This window comes from Brachyhypopomus gauderio, chromosome 21, assembly GCF_052324685.1.
Source record: "Brachyhypopomus gauderio isolate BG-103 chromosome 21, BGAUD_0.2, whole genome shotgun sequence".
NCBI lineage: Eukaryota > Metazoa > Chordata > Actinopteri > Gymnotiformes > Hypopomidae > Brachyhypopomus > Brachyhypopomus gauderio.
Genome location: NC_135231.1, coordinates 9,387,930 through 9,413,610, shown reverse-complemented (window position 1 = coordinate 9,413,610; position 25,681 = coordinate 9,387,930). Strand labels below are relative to the sequence as shown.

Below are 25,681 nucleotides of genomic sequence, written 5' to 3'. Positions count from 1 at the left end.
CCACCCCTCCCCCCCACCTAAGCCACCACCCCTCCCCTCCCCCCTAAGCCACCACCCCTCCCCCCCCCCCTAAGCCACCACCCCTCCCCCCCCCAAGCCACCACCCCTCCTCCCCCTCTAACCCACCACCCCTCCCCCCACCTAACCCACCCCCCCCCCCCCCCCCAAGCCACCACCCCTCCCTCCCCCCTAAGCCACCACCCCTCCCCCCTAAGCCACCACCCCTCCCCCCTCCCTTCCCAGCTCAACCAGCTGCTGCCCCACTGGTTGTTTCTCCATCCCTTGTTTCCAGCCTGAAGGCAAAGTGGCACTTCATTAACATTCAGAAATAAAGAGTTAAAGCACAAACACAAAGCCCAGGAAAGAAGGAGAGGAGGAGGGGAGGAGAGAGGGGAGAGGAGGAGAGAGGGGAGGAGAGAGGGGAGAGGAGGAGAGAGGGGAGAGGAGGAGAGGGGGGAGGAGAGAGGGGAGAGGAGGAGAGAGGGGAGAGGAGGAGAGGGGAGAGGAGGAGAGGAGAATGGCACCATGGCTGGGATGCTCAGAGACATGGTTGCCCCCTGAATGGCTGCTGTTTTAAATCCAGATGTCACCCTCTGCTTATCCACCCCATCATTCATTCATTCATTCATTCATTCATTCATCCATTTCCTGAATTGGATCTTTGTTACTTGCAGTGGCATATTTCATATAGCAGCCCATATATAAATGTACATTATATACAAGCATGTTAAAAATATATAGTTACATATGATCTATGCATTTTTTTTATACAGAAAATCTTTCATCATAGAATCTATTAATTCTCTCATTAGTCAAATTATTTCAGATAAGGACCAATATTTTCTTTGATAGGAAATTAAACAGAAAAAGAAATATTAAAGCTCTATCCCTGAAGGGATTTCAGAGGACACAGAAACCTCCCAGAAGACAGTGAGAGGGAGAACTGTTGCATGTGTGAGTGGTCACCATGCATCGCTGTATTTTCAAGCCATGACATGATATGGGGAAACCTCCCGCTATTTCTACAGTGTCTGTTTGCATTCACGAAAAAAAAAAAATATTAACAATAAATCAAATTACAGATATATCTCCATTTGTAAAAAAAAAAGAAAAAATCCCCAAAAGAAATGAAACCGTTCCAGTTCCCTTTTAGGTGTTCCAACCTTGCGGTTCTGCTCGGCGACAGAGCGCTCAAGGCCGAGGATTGGCTCTGAACACGGAGGTGCCGCCAGCCGATTGGCCGGGCCTGCTGCCCGTCAGCCGCTGAGAGGGTGGAGGTCCACCTTGACCTTCTCCCCGCTGCTGAGCATGCCGACGGTGGGGTAGAACCCTCCCACCGGCACCAGAACCTCCTTCTTCCCAATGATCTTCCCGTTGCGGGTGAAGAACACCTAGCAGGAGCGCACACACACACACACACACACACACACACACACACACACACACACACACACACACACACACACACACACACACAGACACACACAGACACAGACACACAGACACACACACACACACACACACACACACACACACACACACACACACACACACACCCCGTCACGCAGGCCAGCCCAACAGCTGCACTTCAGAACCCGTCTGAAAGCCGCATGCGTGCTTGTACATAACCAAACGTTCTGGGGTTCATTCTTTGGCTCACGAGGCTGAACGTCCTCCAGAGTCGCCCCAACCCCCTGCATTCAACAAACATCCCAGGACTCATTCAAACAAAAATAACTCAAACCCCGAGCAAGAATATTGGGACACATGCAGATTACACACGGGTTCATCCCAGCACTAACGAAGCAATGTCACTTCCTAAACATATACAGCGCAGTCTTGAACAGTTTGGGGCACTTGAGCACTCTCTCTGTGCCCATCAGATGTTTTATTTTAGCAAAGCGTTTGCTAGCGCTGCCCTCTAGGCTGATACAACCGCAGGACAGTGGTGGGGTACTTGCAGACAGTCAGAGCCAGATCTTCTAATAACTAGCCCTGCTCAACGTCCAGCCCCAAAGTGCCCCTGGAGTGCGTGGAGGGCGTCATGAACAGAAGTTTGCTGCCTCAGACACATTTGTGGGCAACCAACTCCAGCCTGCACCTGAAGTCAGCATCTCACAGAGAGACAAAAGAGCGTGACGAGGAATTTATGTAGCTGTCAAATTAAGGCTTTGAGGTCTTGCCGTGACATATGATTGCCTGTCAGGCAACAGTTGTTGTGAAAGAGAAATATGGCTGATCGTGCTTTTGAAAACATCAGGGCACCCGATGACGACACGCTAGGGGTCACACGCAGGCACAGGAAGAGAAGAAACACACAGTGTGTGTGTGTGTGTGTGTGTGTGTGTGTGTGTGTTTGCCAGACAGGCAAAGACACAGACGAGGTTTCAAGTGCGATGGCAAATTCTACTACGAAAGAATCACTAAACGGAGCTTTAGCTGTAGTATGAACCTCGTTAAAACGGCTAACGTGCAGACGTGCGGGGAGCCATGAAGGCCTCGGTGAGCCAGCATGCAGCGACAGGAAGTGACGGAGCACGGTGACACAGCAGGTCTTCGTCAAGTTCGGCCTTCATGGCTGATTTCTGATTGGTCAGGGATTAGTAGTAGGATTTCAGTCATATGCAAACGCGTAATGCTGTACCCATAATGGCCTCGGCAGGGGTGCCAACCATTAGCTGTACGTTCACCAGGATGAGGGGGTTCCTGGTGTGTGTAGCCCGCACTCTTAGGGATGCAGTCCAGTGTGAACATCAGAGGCACTCACCGAAACCTTCCTCCCGTCCTGATCTTGGTCTGCGTCGTCTCCCTCTTCCTCCTCCTCATCCTCGTCGTTCAGGTACAGTACATTCTGGACTCGGCCCTGTTTGGGGTTCTCTTCCAGCGCCTCGCCGTCGTCTACCTCATCTGCGGGGAGAGGAAACGCTCATCAACACGGCCTGGAGCGACACCTTCCCACAGAGGGAGGCCAACCTGGCTTCTCACGCGCGAGGGGTCTCACCTTCGTAGTCGCGTGGGAACATGATCCCGCAGCCCATGATGTCACCCTCGAAGCAGCGCGGGCCGAACGGGTCGCCGACGCCACTCCCGTGAAAGATCTTCCCATCGTCTGGGGGACAGAACGGGACAAACAAAGCCGTCACGGGCCGAGAGACAGCGACCGCTGAGAACGGATCGACCTGCAGGCCGCAATTATTTTCTACGACATAAAAGACTATTTTACACTGTGGCACATACAGAACGTAGAAACACACAGAACGGTCATTTACGCTTAATAACATGGGCAGATTATACCCACGCCCTGAGCTTTAGTTAGGCTATTACATTTTACTTTAATACACAGCACCAGCAGACCTACGTAACTAACGTATTTATTGTACAGCTTTACATATATGACACATTCAAGGCTACAGGCTACCAGAGCCATTTAACAGGCCAATATACCGACTTTAACGGCCCACTCGGGGTGTCTGACCCTGGGTAGGGACGAGTGGAGTAAACCCTAGAATAACCTGCTATTTTCTAAACCTGGAACGAGTCGGGGTGGGATGAAAGTTATGAGACAGAGAGAGGGGGGAGAGAGAGAGAGGAAGAGGGGGAGAGAGAGAGAGAGAGAGAGAGAGAGAGAGAGAGAGAGAGAGAGAGGAAGAGGGAGGGGGGGAGAGAGAGAGAGAGAGAGAGAGAGAGGAAGAGGGAGGGGGAGAGAGAGAGAGAGAGAGAGAGAGAGAGAGAGAGAGAGAGAGAGGGAGAGATAGAGAGAGGGAGAGAGAGAGAGGGGGAGAGAGAGATAGAGAGGGAGAGGGGAAGAGGGAGAGAGAGATAGAGAGAGGGAGAGAGACAGAGAGAGGGAGAGAGGGAGAGGGAGGGAGAGATAGAGGGAGAGGGGAAGAGGGGTAGAGAGAGAGAGAGATAGAGGGAGAGGGGAAGAGGGGTAGAGAGAGAGAGAGAGAGAGATAGAGGGAGAGGGGAAGAGGGGTAGAGAGAGAGAGAGGGAGAGAGGTAGAGAGAGAGAGAGAGAGAGAGAGAGAGAGAGAGAGAGAGCGCTGTGCCAGGGTCAACACTCTTCCACACCTGCTCCTCGGGGTCGAGCGTGTGAGAACCTGGCCTGGATTTGTGCGTGCGTCCCGGAACGGCGCGCTGGAGGCCCGGCGCACACGGACGGGTCAGGGCAGGAGGGAGAGGGGCACGCTCTGCTGCCCTGCCTCACTCCTTCACCCGCTCCGTGGCGCAAGGCACAACAAAAGGCGGAGAGAACAGGGAGACGAGGACGAGACGAGAGGCCTACAGACAAAGGGGCGGCCGTGCGGCGTGCCTGGTAAATATTTGTGGAGTTGTCATGGGACCCGTCCCCCCGGCTCAGGATGCTGTTTAAACAATCTCGATCAGAACACGGGGAGGGCGCTTGGAGACACTGTATCATTAAGACTCCCATGCGGGCTCCTGTCACAACACCACACACTCAGCAAACACCACAAGCGGTGTGAGAGAGGAAGATGGTTAAAAATAGATTAGGTGTGTGTGTGTGTGTGTGAGTGTGTGTGTGAGTGAGAGAGATGGAGAGAGAGAGCGAGAGACAGAGAGAGATACAAGGCCCTCTGGGGAGGGGGGGCAATCGAGCGCGCTGTTTTGTCCTGCTGGAACACTTTCAGGCCTTCTGGCCCCTGAGCAGGAAACGGTACACCGGAGGACATGGGGGGCGTTCCCTGTACTGTGGGCCTTTTCTCGGAGCCCCGTCTGGAAAAGGCGAGAGGACGTAGAACCGCCAGGTCGCCACGTCTGCAGGCCGGCCGGACACTGTAGGGCTCTCGGGGGGGGGGGGGTGGGGGGGGGGGGTGGGGAGGATTTGCTGTACCGTCAAAAATCGTCTCCGTCCAAATCGGGCTCCATCGGCGCAGAGCTGCGTTTTTGGGCTTTAGGGCACAGGCGGCCCGCCAACAGTTTTCCGACCCCGTCAGGCGGCGCAGGAAACCCGGAGGCGCGAACTCGATCTCCCCGCAAGGTTTAACTATCGCCGCCCGTCGGACGAGACGCCAACGCTTTACTGCGCAACGGCCTTCTCGGAGGGGAGAAAAAACCCCAAATCGGCATTCTCAAATGACTTTTCACGATGGACGGTAGCGGTCCAGATCGTCTCCATCTCCACACAGCACGCAAACCAATACCAGGGGGGCACTAGAGGGACCCAGTGAGAGGGGCCCGGCAGGGAGACTTACACTGGCATCAGCCGTGAGAACTCAAGAGGCCGTGATTCACAAATGGGGGCCGCGTGTGGATCAGGGCGCTTTAATGAAGCGTCTGTCCCGCGTCTCTGCTGAAGTGCCCCGGGGGAGGGGGGGGGGGGGGGGGGGGGGGGGGGCTGATGGGCGCGATAAGCAGGCAGGTTCCTTCACGGCACCGGGAAGAATAATAGTGGAGGGGTGGCACAACAGCCCCCCGAAGGTGAGCGTGCGGGGGAGAGAGGGGTAAACATGAGCTGAAATCCCCTACGCAGTTGTGTAACGGTGAGGGCAGGCGCGGCAGCAGGAACATACTGGAGCTGACGAAGTCGGTGCGGAATACACCAAGCATACCGATATTCCTTTTACAAAACGAAACGCGAAATGTTCACATTACCAAACGGTCCCAATTAATTCAGGAGCAGAAGAGCGCCATTAAATTAAAGGACTCGGTGCAGGCGCCTCAATGTTGGAGCGGAGAGGCCGAGATGGGGGCGGGGCTACACTTGATGGCCACACCCATCAACCAAGGTGGCGATCAGATGCGTCAGCGCTGTGCGTGTCGGTGAGGGGCGAGATATCGGCCTTATCCCTTTCACAGGATCCACTTCCCCTCGCCAATCAGAACCTGCATCTCATCTCCTGCTATCAGGCGCACGCAGGCCACAGATGGGGAGATCCAACGCTGATACCCCCCCCCCCCCGGCTCCCCCAGGACCGCGTGAGAGGGGGGCCGCAGGGTTTTCAGGACGCTGGGTTTCAGGACGGGGGCCAGACAGCGTCGCAGATACGGCGAAAAAGGGGGAGAGAGAAGGAGACGAACGGAGGAATGTAAACACCGCAAACGAGAGAACAGAGGAAATGAAAAAACAGAGATGCTAGGAAGTAAAGTCTCTGGATCTGTGGAGGGAGGAACGGCTCCATTAATCCAGAAGGCCCGGTTTCTTGGACTCACCTCGCTTCTCAGAATGATCCAGGCTGACAGCATAGGACACTCTTTGTGCTGTGATCATTTTTTAAATGCCAAGACGCTTTTTTTCACGACTCAGTTCACGCTACGACGCCCTGACCGACATGTGCGGCGTGCTGAAAGAATGCAGTGGGTGGACACTCACCTGCATGATACGCTACCGAACCGCGGCTCCAGCCTGGATGTCTGTTCTTAGGGTAGTCCTGAGGAAAACACACACACACACACACACACACACACACACACACACACACACACACACACACACACACACACACACACACACTTTTAGATCTCAATTTAGGCCTTTGTGCCTGTTGAGATCAAAGTCAACTGAACCCTGCAAAAAAAATGTAATTCAATATAAAAAATGGGTGTCCAGTCAAGACCAACAGAATCAAACATCTCACTCAACACGTTCACATCCACAGTTATTCACACCTCAGCACTACAGACATTAGTGTTCGTGTTGGGGGCCTGTGTCAGTGTTAGGGGCCCGTGTGAGTGTTAGGGGCCCGTGTGAGTGTTAGGGGCCCGTGTGTGGAGCTTCGCTGTATGTGGAATGCCAGTGTGTTGTCGTATAGCAGTACAGGATACATCTTTTGTACACAGACGGGTCCTGCCAGCACAAACACTCGGGCCGCCAATTTTTTCTTTCTTATTTTTTTTTCTTTGTGATAAACTCGGACTGAGTCAGAGTTAAAGAGAGGAAATGTGTTTTTGCACCAAGCACCTGCAAAACTGATCCACAAAGCTGTTTTCATTCCTGAAATGTTTCGCCTCTTCCTAATGTCTGAATATACAAATGGGGTAATCATCCCTTAATAGTGAAATTTATGTGGATCCTCGAACGGAAATCACACGGGAGAACAACAACAACAAAAAAAACACAACTGTATCTGGGAGTCCGATTCACTTTCACGGTCACTTTAGTGCACCTCCCCGACACACACACACACCCAGCCACTCGCCCCACACTTTATTAGCAGTGCCTCACGGACATCTCCAGATCCAGACACACGGACACGTCTCGACGGACTTGTGCCCAAACCCACAACATGCCACTCTGATCAGAGAGAGCAGGGGTGAGGTAGGTGTGTGTTTTTCCCCCCCCAAAAGAAAGTGACTGGCGAATGTGCATTTGGTAAAACGCGCAACATATAATCCGACGTTCCCCGTGGACTAGCAGGAAGTATCAATGATGGATTTATTTCCGAAGCCCCTGTTCTATTCGAATGAAGTTTGCCGAGTTTCTCTGCGAGCTTCGTCCATTACGTCCCACGCCTCATGGACATCATGCTTCACAACCCACTCCCCCCACTTTTGGTTCTGTGCTGTCTGAGGTTGACGTGATGTACTAGCATTTCACAGAAAGCAGCAGTTATGTGTGTGTGTGTGTGTGTGTGTGTGTGTGTGTGTGTGTGTGGAGGGTTAGCGAGGGCAGGAGAAGAGGAAGAAGAGAGGCGTCCTGCACGCTCCCCTCTTGGCCGGATCCTCGCTCCCCGCACGGCAGCCAACAGCTCTGGGTCTTCGCGGAACTCGTCTCGAGGATTTCGTGTTTTGCTTCAAGCCCGTAAATGGCTGCGGCCGGTGGGAGTGTTACACCGAGAGCCGTTTGATCTGTTTATCGAATTATCGAGGGGGAGGTCAGAGACCAGCCGAGCAAAAGCTGATGGATTTACTGTCTAGGCAGAAAGCCACAGACCCAAGTCTTAGCAAGATGGATGACATGCTTAAATATCCATTCCCTGACCTCCATCCTTTTAGTACAGATAAGAACCATCTCACCATAAGCTCTCTTTGGGGCATCAGGATTATAGCATGAAGTGGAGCAAACAAACCTTCGTAAAGGAAGGATTAGACGACCCCCCCCCCCCCCCCACCTCACAAAAGTGCTGAGCACGGATGGACAATAGGAAACTTAAGAGATCGCACATGTCAAAATAAATCATTTTCATACATGGAATTACTCTGAGCGACCCTCAAGTCTGAGAATGCGTCCGCACATTCCGTACGTTTGTACGATTGCATCTGTGTTCCATATCATTTTCCACAAACACACACAAGCACAGACACTTGTAAGGAAATCCCTCACACACCGCTCTATCGTGTCAATCATGCTGGTACCACAGCAAAAGAAAAACTGTTTTTGCATTTAAAGAACGGTTTTCAATTAACCCTTTACTGCTTGCAGGGGGGGGAGAGCAGCGAACACAGAGAGCCGTCCCCTCCACCTAGGCTGTAAAATCCATTACAGTGAGGCGTCACGCTTCCAAGAAACACAATCAGCAGAGCCTGTGTGAGTGGCGGAGACCCACGGGGGCTTTTATCTGCGTTATCTGAGCAGCCTGTATTTCCACACTGTGCCACAATCAACAAGTACCTGAGAGGCAGCCGATGGGGGCCGATGCCCATCTGCCTATTATAAATGTAGCATTGAGAAGAGTGGGCCGGGGGGCGGGGCCAGGGGCGGGGCTATGGGTGCCCGGACCACCACGGTGAGGGTGGCGGGCAAGTGTGAAGAGATCCCTTTGTGCAGAGATCTCATCACCACTGAAGTATAAAGTCAGCGGGAGGAAAATCTCCTGTGGTGTCGTGTCGATCCTCAGGGCCCTGCGAGCTTTTGCCTTCCTTCGCAAAGACACATTGTACATTAAGCGACAAAAATATACATTATGAACGGTCTTAAAAACAAGAACACACACACACACACACACACACACACCCCTCCATGGGAAGGCCGGAAGGGAAAGGAGGAAGTGGGGGACTGCAGTGGGAAAGGCCAGGGGCAGATAAGGGCCAGGGTCGCTGGTTGGGCCGGCCTGGCAGGGCACAGACGCACCGGTACACGCTGGCGCCCTTCATTAGTCCAGCTCGGACCTTTGTCCTGCGTCCTAGCAACCAGTGTGTATTCCGGATGCGAGCGGAAGTGCTCCGTGACGACGGATGAACCTTTGGCACCAGAGCTCTTAATCTCAGAGCGTTTAATCTCAGCACGACGCAGTGTTCAGGGCTACAGCAGAACTGAGACCCACGGCCAACTACGCAAGCAAGAGCAAAGCAGTCAATTATTAGTAAAAGCAGAATGTATAATTTCTCGTTTAATAGATCTGAATAAAGTTGTTCTGAAGTAATTAAAGCTTCCAAATGCATTTTCTTGCGTTTCACTCGAGAAACCGTCGGCAACATCGCCGACATCTACGGCACTGCTCTCGAGTCTGGAAGGGTGGTGTTAATCTACACCACTGCTCTCGAGTCTGGAAGGGTGGTGTTAATCTACGGCACTGCTCTCGAGTCTGGAAGGGTGGTGTTAATCTACGGCACTGCTCTCGAGTCTGGAAGGGTGGTGTTAATCTACACCACTGCTCTCGAGTCTGGAAGGGTGGTGTTAATCTACGGCACTGCTCTCGAGTCTGGAAGGGTGGTGTTAATCTACGGCACTGCTCTCGAGTCTGGAAGGGTGGTGTTAATCTACAGCACTGCTCTCGAGTCTGGAAGGGTGGTGTTAATCTACAGCACTGCTCTCGAGTCTGGAAGGGTGGTGTTAATCTACAGCACTGCTCTCGAGTCTGGAAGGGTGGTGTTAATCTACAGCACTGCTCTCGAGTCTGGAAGGGTGGTGTTAATCTACGGCACTGCTCTCGAGTCTGGAAGGGTGGTGTTAATCTACGGCACTGCTCTCGAGTCTGGAAGGGTGGTGTTAATCTACACCACTGCTCTCGAGTCTGGAAGGGTGGTGTTAATCTACAGCACTGCTCTCGAGTCTGGAAGGGTGGTGTTAATCTACAGCACTGCTCTCGAGTCTGGAAGGGTGGTGTTAATCTACACCACTGCTCTCGAGTCTGGAAGGGTGGTGTTAATCTACGGCACTGCTCTCGAGTCTGGAAGAGTGGTGTTAATCTACAGCACTGCTCTCGAGTCTGGAAGGGTGGTGTTAATCTACAGCACTGCTCTCGAGTCTGGAAGGGTGGTGTTAATCTACAGCACTGCTCTCGAGTCTGGAAGGGTGGTGTTAATCTACAGCACTGCTCTCGAGTCTGGAAGGGTGGTGTTAATCTACAGCACTGCTCTCGAGTCTGGAAGGGTGGTGTTAATCTACAGCACTGCTCTCGAGTCTGGAAGGGTGGTGTTAATCTACGGCACTGCTCTCGAGTCTGGAAGGGTGGTGTTAATCTACACCACTGCTCTCGAGTCTGGAAGGGTGGTGTTAATCTACACCACTGCTCTCGAGTCTGGAAGGGTGGTGTTAATCTACACCACTGCTCTCGAGTCTGGAAGGGTGGTGTTAATCTACAGCACTGCTCTCGAGTCTGGAAGGGTGGTGTTAATCTACACCACTGCTCTCGAGTCTGGAAGGGTGGTGTTAATCTACAGCACTGCTCTCGAGTCTGGAAGGGTGGTGTTAATCCGCCCGATCATTTACTGCCACATTAGCCATCTTGGACTCGTGCGTGTTACTTACTCTCCGTCGGCTGGCCTTGGGCGCAGGCACGAGATGCGAAAAAGATGCGGCTTGTTTTCTAGGAACACGTTTACTGCGCTATGTGTTTGGTTAGCGTAGGCTGTAAAACTGCATCTTGGCTCTCTCCCTCGCACACACTGGAAAGGCAAGCTCCACCCTTGGTTCGGAGGATGGGGTTCACCGAGGTTAGAGAACTTCAGTCCATCGTTGCACCTCCACCCTAAGTGCCCATCGGCCCCCACACACTCAAACACTTACCGAAAGCCCAGCAAGACCACATTAACAGCCTAAACTGCACACGCATCTCTCACATGTGCAAGAACTTGAAGTTAGGCAGTATTTAGGGCGTTTATACACTCCGAATGGATTCTGGTTGCTTCTAGCTGCTAGCACATCTGAGCCTGATCATTAGGGATAAGGAGAAGCTCGTGGAGCTGGAAGAGACTTTTTGGCCTTCTTGAGAAATAACTCAAACACTTTCCACATGTTAATACAATATCACGTTGCTACAATATCAGCGTTAACATATCTCCCCTTGGCCCACGGCATATTCAGGGACCGAGACGGTTGCCAGTGGAAGCAACTGCTGATTAGGCAGGTTGCTTTTACAGGATATGACCCGCCAGGACTTCCTGTGAGAAGGGACGCTGTGAGAAACATTGTGCGTGGGTAAAGAGTAATAAAGCGACCCTGCAATTACCCGCTCCAACATCTTTATCGGGTCCTTTGCCGTAAATGGCATGTAATGGGAGGCAGATGCCGGCACGGTACCTTTGATAAAGCCTCTGCCGTCACCCGGTCCGGTCCAACCGGGCCTGACAGGCTGCGGGACCTCACTCAGCCCTGGCGCACAACGTGAATTTTTATGGCCTGTGGTCACGGACCGGAGAGCAAATCGGCACCGGCTCCAGCCGTGAGCACCTCGTTAGATGTGTACCGGGGTAACTCCAAAGAGGGACAGTCCACTTACTCTCAATGAGGCCGACATGAAAACAGGGGTGTGGTGTAAATAGTGCCAGGGAGGGGTGGTGGGGGGGGGGGGGGGGGGGGGGGTGTGGTGTTGAGTAAAATAAGTTTTGTTCTTCAAGTCACATCATTTTTTAAAAATAAACTCTCTGAAATGCTTCAGTGTAATAAGGATATCCTTCAACATAATCCTCAGGAACGTCTCAGCAACGTCACTGAGACATAATGATCTTCACCGATGTTGTCGTGGCTTCACTTACTCGTCGAGCGAGGCCCAGGGCGATGTAGCACTTTTCCCCGGGGTCCACGATCTCCACCTCGAAGTAGTGGCTCTGGGTGCAGAGAGGCTGACGGGCCTGGGCCAACCCCACATCCATGATGCTCTTCCCCTTACCCACGTACTCCAGCAGCTGAGGAGACACACACACCAGCAGGGGCTTGTGGGTTACAGGACACACGGAGACACAAACGCAGGCAAACGGAGGGAAAAGTGGCCCCATATTAACATATGAATTAATGTTTCCTAGATTTATAACCAGCATAAAACCATACGGGGAGGATGCAGAAGCATTTAGTGTCATGTAGGTTCTCCCTCTGAACACAGCAATGCATTATGGGGGAAGGAGAGGGCTCACAGTGATCTTTGTGTGCAGCGATCCCCAATGCTCCCTAGGAAGAGGGAGGGTCACTGCCACACAGCCAACAAAGGTCTAAGGACCCTAGCAAAGGACGGCACACGGCACAGCTGGGGTTCAAACCTGCAGCGTTGAGCATCAGTTCCACAGAAAATGTGGCTTTTTATGGCCGCTCAGCTTTTACAAGCTCACGAAGACACAGGGATGAGGCGGACGTGCGAGGTGAGACTGGGGGAGGGGTTGGTATTCAAGGCCCCGCCTACATTTATGTATCTTCACCAAGCGACCGGGTTAATTTTGAGGTTTCTGTGACTACTTGAACAAAACCAACAATTTACGGTGATGTAAAGCCTCGTCTGGGCCAGACACGGCTTAATTCATCTGGTCTAGTGCTCTCCCAGACTAGAAAGTAGTAAACTGTAATTGTACTTAAGAAGATCGTTCAGTTTTACTGCCTACCAGCAGTCACTTCATAGACACTGCGTAGATGGTGGTGAGGTTCTGGAGTGGCGGTGGCCCGCACCAACAGTCCTGTAGTAAACCTTCTGTAGTGCGGAGAACCATGCAAAGCAGCCCCAGCTCAGCCCATCACCGGCCTCCTCCCTCTGCTGGATGAAGGCGCTGGATCGAATCCACAACACGCCACTGTAACTGCTTTCAGGTTTTAGACGCCGTTCATTAATTGCCCTGAAATTTCCATTTGCAGAGGCAAAATGCCACATGTCCCGGCAGTGGAAACAATCCTCTGATGCCATTTACGAATCCTGGTATCCATGTTTACCCGACACTGACTGCTGCTCAGACATTTTGTCCGAGCCTTGGACAAACCGAGGCAGCTTCCAAAACCATATGGCCTATATGTATCTCTCTCTCTCTCTCTCTCTCTCTCTCTCTCCCTCTCTCCCTCTCTCTCTCTCCTCAACAGGCTGTTCCACAACTCAACCCTTAATCATCATGACTACCACCAACGCTTGACGATTTGTGCGTCCGTGTAAAATATCTGGGATTTGATCCATGTTGACAGGTCTGTGCTAATAGCCGCTTCTTTCATTCTTTCCTGAAGTTCCTTTGTCTCCTGCACATGCTCGCTCAGTATCCTTCAACCCCGCATGTATTCCCTGCATATAAAAGGGCTTCTATTTTCGTCTCCGGAGGCTCAGCGGGACTTACTAAAGCACCTGGTTGCTGATTTCCATTAATGGGAATCAACTTTTCCCCGACCTTCTGCCCCTCCCAGCTCCACCTCCACCTCCACCCACACAGCAGACGCCGTCGCCGTTATTTCTTGTTCTCCCGGGCTTTAATTCTCTCCTCCACCTCTCCGTTCTTCATGCCAGGACCAGTCACCTGCCCCTCTCTGAAGGTGGAGGCAAAAATTGCCACGAGTCGCACCATCCTGCCCACTCCGAGTAACGGGCCCTCCCCAACCCGGGTCGTCCTCCGCCTACACCTCCTCACTCTTCCTGCCAGGACCAGTCGCCTCCTCACGACGGCTCTCGGCAACTCCCGCTACGCTCGGGCGACAACACCGCCGGCCTCCGTCCGCCGCATCGCTGCTGCTGCTGTTGTTGTTGTTGCCGTTTTGTTTTGTTCGCCCGCTGCCCCGGGCAACAGGTGCGGCACTCCGGACAGGCTTTTGCGGTTTCCCAACTTGTCCCGGAGCGACCTGGAACGCCGGAGGAGGCGGAGAGGCTCTTCTGCCCTGGTGCTGTCTCCAGCCCGACCCGCAGTTTCCACCCACCGTCACCCTATGATTGATTGCGATGGAACCGACAAAAGACAGCTCGTGCCGTTAAAAGAACATTTTAAATGGGGCTTCTTCAGGTGTACCATTGAAATATTGCATGCCTCTGCACTCTAATAGAGAGGCACTTCAGTCTAATTGACACAATCTTCCATTAAGAGGCCTGACGCAACATTTGCACGCCGTCTCGTGTGCCAGATACAACTGCCACTCAAGGTTACCAAGGAGTTCCAAAATATTTCTGAAGTTCCTTAGCAAAGGGACCTCAACAACCAGTAAGGCCATTAAACCACTCTGTAAAACTCACACGAGAGGTCCTGCCAGGTCTAAAGACACTAGGAACACATTAAAAGCACTCAAGAAGAGGGGCAAGGAAAAAGAACCCCATTACCCACTTAGTCCTACGTAATATAGATGAATCCTGGGTGACGACACGTGATCCGGCTGTGAGGAGATGTGAAAAAGGGGGTGATCGTTTTGTAGGCCATGGCAGAAGGCCAGAGCAACACTTGTGTGGGAAGGCTTGGAGATTTCATTTGTTTTACTTGAGGTTTGATTTGCCCTACTCCATTTCTCTACTCTATTAGTAATAATAGTGGAGTGTGACCCGTGTGATCTGCAAGGCAATAATCATTTATGAACCTGTGCGGCTAAAAAGCTGGGTTAAAATGTTACCCAGAGCAGTACGTCAAGGACAACGGGTTAATGTGAGTTTTGTTGGATACATGTCATGCTGACGTCAGAGAAGGGTACAGCCTCCAGCACTGATCTGGGCCCCTTCACCCCCAATAATGAAAGGAAGGTACATGAGCTACATTTTTTTTAAAGCAATTTGTATTTGCAGCATAAAGATCGCTTGTCAGCTGTAACCCCGGGGTACTTCTTTCCACATATGACTTTGCTCAGTGAATGCCTGATGATGCAACAGTTTTACGCAATGCATAATTTAACGGGTTCATGCCATCGGCAGTCTGTCCGTTGTAAAGCTTTGGGGTCGACCGTGAAGTCTTATCTAAGGGTGTCATCTATGAACTCTACAGATCAGACCCGACTTTCCTTCATCAAACAATGCTGAAAAAGGAAGCGAGTTGGCCTTGGGAAAAAAAAGACATTTATTTTCAATGACCTTCTAAAGCAGCCCAGTGGTGCTGTATCTAAACCCCCTGTATCTAGCCGAGTATCTAAACCCCCACCCCATGGTGAGAGAGCTGGCCGCTGCAGTCTCTTTCTGACAAACCCCTGCTGCTAATCACCAGATGCTACTGTGAAGAGGCAGCACCTATGACACGGGGACTGAACAGACTCCAGGAAGACTCTGAACTTCTGGAACTCCTTCTGATGCTTTCCACAGAAATCCGGCAGATGAAGCGAAGGCTTTACTCGTCTTCGGAGACACTCCGCACCTCTGTCCAAGAACACCAGTCGTTTCTGCTGGAAAACACTCCAACAAGACGATCTTTCAGGAGAGGAGAACAATATCTGGGCTTTCCATTGCTTTGGGTATGGTGACGGTGAGGCGATTAGCGGGTTTAATTTGACACCCTACGGGCATAAATAGCTGGAGAACACGGGCTACAATCAGATTCCAGTTAATGTAAAACACACAACAGCGAAAGCTGCGAGAGACTGAAACAGCAGCGTGTTTGCTCTGCGTGTGACTCTTCATCCACCACTAACACAGGACCTGGAGCACAGAACACCGTATCGATCGCACTGCCATACATCATGACTCAAAGCACTTATGAGACTTCACTTTAGGCAGCCCAGAGCACAATTCTGACTCATTTCTCTTCACTTTCCATCACGGTCGAGACCGAAACCAGTCACACCCACAGTGGAAATCTCTCTTGTTAAAGCAAGTTAGCAGGCCTCGCCCTGCAAACGTCAGGTCTGCCTTTCATTTTTTTTTTCCTCATGCCCAATCGTTACGGAGAAAAGAGAAACCAAAAGACTGTTCACGTCCCCAAAAGACTTTGAAAACTGACTAAAGGGGCCAACTTATTGTCCACGTGTAGAAGACACTGATAATCTTTAACCAAGGGCAGACTCGAAGAAATATCAAACAAAGGATCGTTGATGGAAAGGACTAGAAACCACCAATCAACACACCAAACGTGCCATCATCTCTAGATGCCCTGCTAGATGAAAGATGTTCGCGTTACTGCAATCCTAGCGGACACAATTCCCAGGACGCTTAGCTTGCTAGAAGCTTGCTTAGAAGAAACACAGTAATAAATCGCAAGCGCTCCGTATCACTGTCACCGTCTGGTATGGCGGGATGGTTCTCTGCATGGGAGAAATCTGACCGTCCGGCAGGGAACAAGACGCACGGACTCTACATTTCTTGGCCGTTGCCTCCAGCTCAGTTCACCATGGCCCAGAGGGCCAGAGTGGTTCAAGTACATCCACCCATTTTGCCCGTGTTCTGTTGCCCCTGTGGGCACAGACGAGTGCGGGGGCAACACGGTTCCAGGTGCAGCAAGTACACAGCAAAGAGGCATTAAATGTCTTGTGTTCACCCACACTGACATGTAGACACTGGCGCTAATCAATCACCTCCTCATAATGAGGTAAAGAGGGAGATAAAACGTTATTAAACTACCATGCCAGTTTCATGCCACTACAATAACTACAGGCACTGCCGTGTGTACGGGTTCGGTGTGATCTGTGAAAGTTCTTAGAGATCCGGTCTGGTCGTCTTCATGAGCAGAACTCATTAAAGCACGCTGTCAACATGCATGAATAAGTACTACCCGTAACTTCAATTTGAACACAGAATTCCTTATCAAGACCACAGACACAACTCTGTGGTTAGCTGCGTAAAGCACAGTGCCAAAAGATGAAATTAGGCCAAAGAGTCAGCAAAAATGTCTGCAGTTTTATGCAGAATTTTATGATGTTTAAGTTACAGTTGAAAATGTCTGGCATCTTGGCCACTTGGACAATGATGGGTCAGCATAACTAAGCGGACATCGTCACACTGCCAATGGGGACAATTCTTGAGGCAGCAGAGATTACGAGTCCAGGAGCACGTCCAGGGTGGCTGGTGTGTCACTGAACCGCTCCACAACAGACCTGTTGCTGTCAGCCTCAAAAAAGAACGAGATCTTTGAACCTTTTCACCAAATAACAGCTTTCGAGCCCAAAACAGAGCTGTGCAGGTAACACCCCTAGAGGATGTCAACCTAGACTACAGGCTAGTCTGACAAAGGGTCTCTCTCACACACACACAAACACACTCAACTGGAATGTTTGGGAACGATCTACACAGGCTCGACTGACAGTACTGACTTCAGATGTGATACCCGCTTATGTAAACTGGCCTGGCTGCCCCACCGGCAATGAATGTAAACAGCAAACAAAAGCCGGGGCTCGTCACTGGGGCAAGAGAGCGACGTTCTGCTGGTGGCAGAGCTAACCACCACCTCCTGCCCACCCAAAACACACACCGGGGGAAAGAGCTGAACGTGGCAGAGGCGAAGCACAGGTATATATACCATCACATGCTTATCGACATACGCACACATCAAGTGCATTTGCAGGCTAAACCGAAAGGCGAGTTGAGACACATTACACAGGAGACTCAGATGCACTCTGTCTGAACCGAGCACGCTCAGTTTGGAGCTCGGCAGATGGCTTCAAAGAAGCCACGTGGAGACACGGCACCGGACGACCACCGCTGCAGATTACGCTGGCCGCACCGAACTCCGAGCTCATTCTCGTGAGGCGCGCTCGTCCGGAGAACGGGGGAACGCTGGCAGCGGGGAAAAGGTATCGACGCAACATAAGAGTTTCACCATAAATGGAGAAAACGAAAATCACAGCAGCATTCGGAAAACCGCGGCTGAAGCAGCCAGCGCAGACCACAAAATGGCCGTCGCTCTAGCGTCTCTTGTGAGAGGCCTTATTTAAACGCTTCAGACCGTAAGACCACACTTACCAATCAGGGTAACAAACAGGAAGTCACGAACGAACCAACTTGATCTGTGCTTGCTCCAATTACTAGCACAAACAAAAGTACACACCTCCGCACGCAAGGATAACAAGGGCATAAGTACCACAAGAAATCAGTGTTTGGATGTTTTTCATTCGAATATTGAAGGCAAAAACTGTTCCTAGATCAGCATAACAAACTCCTCTCCATCACAGAGGTCGCTATCAAAACAGCCAACACTGATTTAACTCAGCAGCTATAAATAGCTTGTTTCTAAGAATGATAACACTGGCTGTTGCATCGACACAGCCTGGCCACCGTTCAGACGAATCACTGGTGTTGAAAGTACATGGACAACCACCCGACTTTACTCTATAGTGACTAATGTTGAATATGTCTCAAGTTCCCCAAAAACTCCCAGCTGCCTGTCATAACATGCCCCCGTCAGCCTCTGAGTGGCAGCGTTATCCATACGGAGGCATGCGATGGCAAACCACCCCTCCTTGTTCCCCGCCCAGAGGTTTCTGGGCCGCTGACCCGACCGCGGCCACAGAGCCGGTGAATCGATCGTGGAACAGAGACTCAGGTGGGCTCGCTCCGGTCCGACACGGGCGAACGGCACCGAAGAAACTGCTCCAGTGCGGCACTTATCGAGATCTCCATAGCGCCGTCTGAGCAGAGAACTCTGGGTAAAGAGCACTGCCTCCAGCACATAGGTGCTGCCCTGCTCTTGTGAGGAGGTGCGCGCACACACACACACACACACACACACACACACACGTGCGCAAGTACACCTGGCACGGAGGTGCGTCTCCTGTAAAACCAGCCCTCTCAGTGCCTTTCGCAAGAGTGCTGATGCTTTGACCCGCACGGCACAGGAAGTCCGGACGAGACTGCAGGGCGGTTCAGGCGCCTTTTACAACACTCACTTCATCCTGAGAAAATGATTCACATCGCTGAGTCACGGCCTCCTTCACAGAACTCCACCACCACTCCGACTTCTCCTGGACGATTTCACAACTTTAATAAGCTAGTCATTTATTAAGTCATGGGAGGTAGAACAACGCAACAACGTCGCTGCTGTTGTTCATTCCTTCTCGTTTTGATCTAAGGAGGGGCGGCGGGTCCGTGTCTCCGGTGTCCTTACCGCTCCGCTGACCCGCACGTCGTACAGGCGTCCCCACTCGTCCTCGTGACTGTCCACCATCATGACGCTGTCCTCCTCCTCCCTGACCCACTCCGCCTGCAGGTCCAACCGCACCTCCTCCCCCAGGGAGTGCATCCCGATGGCAGGAAAGAGACCGTCCGGGACCGCCGGCACCACTACCGAACCCACCTGCGCACACACACACACACACACACACACACACACACACATACACACACACACGTTAGTTTCTGCAGTTATTACATTTAGCCTACATGTTTCACCACTGCTCGCACTGTGATAGCTTTCAGTGTATTAATACTCTAATGATCACATAGGAGCAAAAGTTAGAAGATGGCAGCTCTGGAGCACAGATGCATGATGGGATTGCTGGGAGGGGTTGCAGCTTCTCCTGACCTTTCAGGTTTATTAGCTGATGGTCCAGAGTGAGAAGCTCACTGCTAAACGAGAGACTTCAGCAGCATGCATATCACGCTAGCGGTTGTGAGCATTCTCACTGCAAACATTTTCCCACAATGCACAGCTCCACAGCTTGAACATCACGGGGATTAATGGGAACACGGGTCAGGTTCTGTGAATGTCCTCATCACAATTCACCCAACACACGCAACACTGAAGAGAAGTCGGGAACTCTTTAAACAAACTCGAACAAACTGTTCAAGAACGAGATTACCGCTTTATTGGTGAGGTGAACCCCTACATCTAATGTAAGAATATCTGTCCGCATGTTTATACCTCTTGTTCGTCCGTGTACATCTGGCATAGAGCAGCTGTCAAAAAAGTGGGGGGGGGGGGGGTGCCGAAGAAGAGTGACTTTTGGTGCCGAGGAAGAGTGACTCACCTCTTTGCCGTTCTTGGTGAAGAACACAGTCGTGAGTCCGGCTTCGAAAGCATCCGCGTAGATGCCACAGCCTACCCGATCGCCTCGGTTACACTTGGGGCCAAACTGCTGGCCGACCGGGTTGCCATTATAAAGTCTGAGGAGGGCAGCAGAGGCAGTGCAGCCAATCAGCACATCAGCCAATCAGCGCATCAGCCAATCAGCACACAACTAGCATGGGGGTGGAGAGAAGAGGAAGCACTTCTCCATAACAACAACAAAAAACCCCACAAAGTCCAAATTAGGCACAGGTGGAAAAATGTACCAGAACTTCATACTTCCTGCTGGAGTTCAGACATTTTAATTCATACCTTACTAACAGACCCCTAAATCAACTACATTTTTTCACTAAACTTTCTGGTCAAGTATACAAATCTAAAGAATAAGTGGCAGGACATTAAAGGGACCGAACGATGCTGGTTTCATCTCACTTACTTCCCGTCATCAGCATGGTAAGCTATGGAGTGGGGTAGCCACCCGGGCTGGTGGTCCAGCTTGTAGTACTGAGGCACCAGACCCACGGCAATCGTGCCCCTGACGCCCGTGTCCATTATGGTGACCTGTGGAGCACAAATCTCACCTCAGTCCACACCTGGGAAGGCCCAGCTCATGGGTGAACTGTTCTATGGAGCTCTGTAATGCTGGTTTGTGATGCAACTAAACCATTAAATATTTTAGTCAAAACATGTAAACCAAGGAGGCCGATTCAACATTTAGACTGGCTCTTAATGTTCATATGTCACAGTAGCCAATCAGAAACAGGCAAGGCAGCTTTTTTTTTTGGGGGGGGATTTATTACAAAGAAGTGGTAGTGAAAACAGTTGAGACTTATTTTACCATTCCACCGAACAGAGAGCTGTAGCCAAGACTCACAGCTGCCTTTTGAGAAGTAATAAGCAATATTGCAGCCACGCCTTTGAGAGGGGCATCCTGAGGAACGCCGGGGGCTGTGCGTGTTGCCAGAGAAGCCCAGCCAGGAATAACAGACCTGGGGAGCTACCAGAGCTCCACTGACTCAGAGGCTGGAGAAGTCACGGCAAGCAACCCGTTATTAGGAGCACGACCTCGCCGGCTGCCAAACGCAAACCACCTCGGCTCAGTCCGCTCACGCGCACCCTGAGCCGCGAGGGGCGTGGCGGGAAAACCCGCCCGCGAGCCTTCCGCGTCCTCGTGGCACGACGCAGGTCACAGACGCCCGCGTAAGACGTCGTGGGAGATCGCATGTACGAATCTCGACCGCTCGCGCCGACCCACTCGTCCTCCGCGACTCCCGTGGGCGAATCGGTTACAACCGGCCGTGCGAGCGCTGGGACAAACAGCCTTCGCCGAGGTCAGGATGACACGAGACTCTGCGGCTCTCGAGGGAAGTCGAGCGCGGTGGGAAAGCAGGTCGGGCGCAGTTACACGTGGCTCTGTGCTCGTAGCCGGCTCCAGGAGGGCTGTCATGCAGCTGTTGGCTAGGTGTTGTTTCTACCGCACGAACCAAACACAGCTCCCGGAGCCAAAGCATATTCGCAGCACGAGAAAGAGTCTTCTCAGGTTGCACATTCAAAACAGGTTAAGGTTGCCGTCCACCACAAACTCTCCCTCTGACTCTTTCGAGGATTTGCCTTCCAAGTTGTACAGAAGGGATTGTAAATTATAAAAACTATTTCCTAAATATTGATGTCCGCTGCACGCCCTATGAGTGTCCTACGGTGAATTTAATGTGCCGTGAACCCCAAAGACATAGCGTTCCTCAAAAGAGAACACTAGTTCAAACCCTGCGGAGTTCCATCACAGGCGTCCAGACAAAATAATCAATTAGACTGATGGAGAAAATGTCCACTTGACCAAGGACAGAGCTGATTTACACATGCACACTGGGACTCGGAGCAAAAACAAGATGACTACATCACTGCAAAGGACTCTTTGTTTTTTAAACACGGTGTAGTTAGACATGAGGGAAGGTTTCTGTGCACATGCAAGCCTGCTTGGGTGGAGGTGGGTGGAGACTGGTGAGCGGAAAGGTGCTTCAGGGGCCAGAGAAGGTGAAACGAAACCCCTGTGAAAGTGTAATGAGGAAACATAAGCCTGTTGCTGACGCATATTCCAGCCACGCAAATGAGGTTTCCCAGGGGTGCGGGGAAGAGAAATGAGGGGAGAAAATGAAGAGCCAAGCTCGAAGACCGGTGGACTCTCTCAAAAATCAGCATCGTAATCAGCCTACCTGCGTCACCCAGGAAACGAGACTCTATTAACTGCCGCGTTCATCCAACTCACTCCTGCAGCCTGGAGATCTTTGCTAAACACACAGACGAAGCCATGTGGGTTGAGCAGTGTTGTACTCACAACTAAAGCAGCGAAGGACCCAGCTCACCTTCACGAGGACCAGCAGTACCAAAACACAGACGCGCTCGAGACGCATGCCAAATCTTTCCTATCAAGTCCTCAGGGCTGCTGGCCACTGCTGTGGACAGAACGCAGGGCCACGTGTGTGCTCGGTGCAACAGGGTAACGGACCTGGTGTTACTTTCCAGTTCCAATGCCCAGGAGAGGAAGTCCATCAAACCGGGCCGAGTTGCCAACAGCCCATAGGCCGAGCGGAGCGGCCTGCCGCCTGTCCAGGCAGCCGGCGGCTGGGCCAGCACCGTAAATCACACGCCGCCTGACCTCTCCACAGCTCTAATTTACAGCTCCGAACCTCGCGGGCTTTCCCCTACTAAATCACCGGGACGCTCTCTTCCCCGGCCGTATTTCATGGAAGAGGTTTCGGGCCGGGTCGAGCCGAGGCGCCGGCGGGGACGTGCGGCGTGATGACGGACGGCTCGCAGAGAGGCCTGCACGCGAGAGGCGCAGGGTGGGACCCGGGCACACACACCGCCACACGGCCCCGCACACCGCTACTTCAGGCAGGCGAACTGACACCGCGTTCTGCAGATCTAGGGTCCAGGGTTTAGAGTGAGAACCAAGACCCATGACTGCAATGGAAGATTCCTGGACTCTTATTACACCATGACAAGGGAAACACAATTTCCAGAATGGAGGAAAAAAGAGGAAAAAGTGGCAGAGCATTCATAACTAACGTGATTTCCAAAATCAATATACACTCAGTTGACACGAATGGAAATGAATTTGTGTCGAGGATCGGAAATATGTTTGCAGTCCCGTCAAAACAGGGTTTGGGCTTGCTGGGTTACATCTTTAAACTGAGCTGAAATCAAAAGAGTGGCCAGGAGTAAAAAAAAGGCAATGTAACTAAACTGCGGTTCGTTCTTGTGACAGTGGCACTGCAAGGTCGCTCAGCACAGATGTGCGGCTTACCTCAAAGTAGCAGTTTCCCCTCGACAAGGGCCGCGGAGCCACGTAGCAGCCAACTTCATCGGAGTTCCCTTGGTAACTACAGCAGGGAGGCAATAGAAAGCTATTTAGAACCTCTTAGTAAAGAGCGCTGTTGCTATAGGCACTTAGACCTTGTAAAGGAAATTGCTGTTAGGATGTTGAATAGTTTCTACGATCACCCTCCCTGAATGCAGACAGAAATAACGCCAATATATCGATAATAACACGTGTACTATTTGCACAAGGCAACACAAAGCCTCCTACACCACCTAAAAAGCAATCTGACCAGTCTCAGGCCGCAAACTCAATAAACAATGACATGGCATAGTCAGAAGAAGATTCAGTAACAGAGGAGTGGAAAAAAAAAAAAAAGAATGGTTTATGTCCTGTGGAATTCTCACACCATATTGTACAAAGCCCGGCTCTTTTTCCAATACGTCAAATGTGTCTTTCATCTTTTGCTGAGCAAAAAACAAGCAGTCCATAACGTTTCCTGGGATTATAATTGTTTCAATCAGTGAGGCTGAAGGAGGCAGCCTTGTTTGCGTTTTCGGCAGAAGCTGATGGTTCAAACGCACGCACACATGATGCTTTTCAGTTCCGCGTCCATTTAGCTGACAAACCCCAGCTTTCCGAGAGAAACACAGGCACCGTGACTCCGTGGCTGTGCGTTCCGACAGTGGAAAAAACCATCTGAAAACTGACCAGCGACGCACCACATTGGTACCCATAATCCCGAATTAATGCCAGGTGCACAAGTTAAAAAAAGACAAGACCTGAGAAAAAATTTAAGGGTTAAACTGCTGTGACAGAAGGGAAATGATCACTCTGTAATTCAGAGTGCTAGTAAATTACAAGTAAATTTTTAAAAAGGCACAGAAGTCTCTAATGCTTAATGTAATTACCAAGGAGGTGGCTTTAATTAAGCCGAAATGTTGGTAGTTCAAGTACATGAATCTACTGACATTCCCACCTGAGCGTGTCTCCGTCCTTCACCACGCGCTTGTAGCGCTCCTGGTACCGAACGGCCCGCACTTCCCTGATCTCCCTGATCCTGCGACGCCAGTTCAGGAACCTGTACTGTAAATTGATGTCGTCCATCTTGGGCGAAGCGAGGGGAAAAAAAAACAAAATAACAAAAAACAAAAGAAAAAAAAAAACAATGGAAAAAACTTTGACACAAGGTTTAGAATTCCTGCGTTATAGACAGATGTTTAGAGACTGCAGTCAAGCTGCAATCTATTTTCTAATCTAATTGCAGCATGAAGAGGCCACGCTGGTCTTGGTGGGACTGTACTGCAGATGTATAAAGCATCTTTGATTGATAGTGTGTTTGCATTGATATGACAGTCAGTATTTTTACCAGTCATAACAGTTAAGTCCCATTTCAAGACTCTGTTGGAAAGGGTGTCATGCAAAAGAGGAACTTGAACAATCACTGTATCCGAAAATTAAAGCTCAGTGGGACAACTGAGGGAACCTTGATACTGGTGTGTGTTTGAAATAACTCTGGACACATAATGTTTACTGTTATCTCGGTTATAGGTGCCACAATGAGTCAGGAAGGCTTTATTATATGATAGTAACATGTTTACTAGCTGGCTGTGTGTCTTTATAGCCATCTACTCAACCAGGTAATGACAATGATAACCAGTCACACACACACACACACACACACACACACCCTGACCAAGTCCACCCACTGTTAATTAGGAAGGCTATTCTATCTTAACTTCACTTAATTTAAATAGGACAGTGTCGGGTCTCATAAACCGAGTATATTATTCACGAGGGAGTTTAATTAAACACCACAACGGACCGAGCTAGCTAGTCGGCTAACCGCTCGCGCCCACATAGCCGACTTGGTCTCGCGCTCTGCTAACGAATTAGCGTAGCTGAAATAACCTGATGAATAAACGGCGTAAGAGAACTGATACCCGTATCGGTCAGTCGTTATCGAGTTATTTCCGTGTGACACCTTACCGTACTCACTTCAGTAAGCGAGATGTTGTGATGTTTTAAGGCCACTTGTGTTTACTTCTAGGTTGGGGCTCCATTAGCTAGCTAGCCACCTGAAAAAACTTCGCAAAAGTGTGTAGGATTCTTCCTGTTTACATCAGAGACCAATGAGTGATACACGCCAATCGGGTCGAAGCACGGGCATATTGACGTGTGTTTTAACCAATTGGAACATTAGCTGCCTTCCACGGCGACATTCTCTGGGGCGGGACCAAAGACACTGACGCATGCGCTCTTCCTTACCGCAGTACAGTTTATCAACCGCTTATGGAACTAAATTTATTTTGCGTTTTAAAGCTCTTTAACTGTATTTTTCCCATTTTGTATTACGGATGTCTACTAAACCGGTTGTCCTACTTGCATTAA

General features: G+C 51.0%; 1 protein-coding gene across 2 annotated transcripts; it reads right to left on the bottom strand.

Annotated features, from left to right (window-relative positions):
• Positions 1 to 221: 221 nt before the first annotated feature.
• spryd3 (SPRY domain containing 3) lies at positions 222 to 25,396 on the bottom strand. 2 transcript variants are annotated; one of them, XM_076983979.1, is made up of 11 exons: positions 25,280 to 25,396; positions 24,270 to 24,397; positions 23,279 to 23,354; positions 20,411 to 20,535; positions 19,937 to 20,072; positions 19,075 to 19,263; positions 11,875 to 12,024; positions 6,332 to 6,389; positions 3,002 to 3,109; positions 2,768 to 2,907; positions 222 to 1,391 (listed from the first exon to the last, which is right to left on the bottom strand). In XM_076983979.1, the coding sequence occupies exons 2-11, from the start codon at positions 24,395 to 24,397 to the stop codon at positions 1,257 to 1,259; spliced, it is 1,245 nt and encodes a 414-aa protein (XP_076840094.1). In that variant the 5' UTR covers positions 25,280 to 25,396; the 3' UTR covers positions 222 to 1,256. The 2 variants fall into 2 exon arrangements, with proteins under 2 accessions (XP_076840094.1, XP_076840093.1); XM_076983978.1 differs by having other exon boundaries at positions 25,289 to 25,396.
• Positions 25,397 to 25,681: the final 285 nt, after the last annotated feature.

Coding starts and splice junctions, on each gene's coding strand:
- spryd3 (XM_076983979.1), bottom strand. CDS start 24,397: ATGGACGACATCAATTTACAGTACAGGTTCCTGAACTGGCGTCGCAGG. Junction 23,355..24,269: donor AAGGACGGAGACACGCTCAG/GTGGGAATGTCA, acceptor TCCCTGCTGTAG/TTACCAAGGGAACTCCGATG. Junction 3,110..6,331: donor TTCGGTAGCGTATCATGCAG/GTGAGTGTCCAC, acceptor TCTGTCCCCCAG/ACGATGGGAAGATCTTTCAC.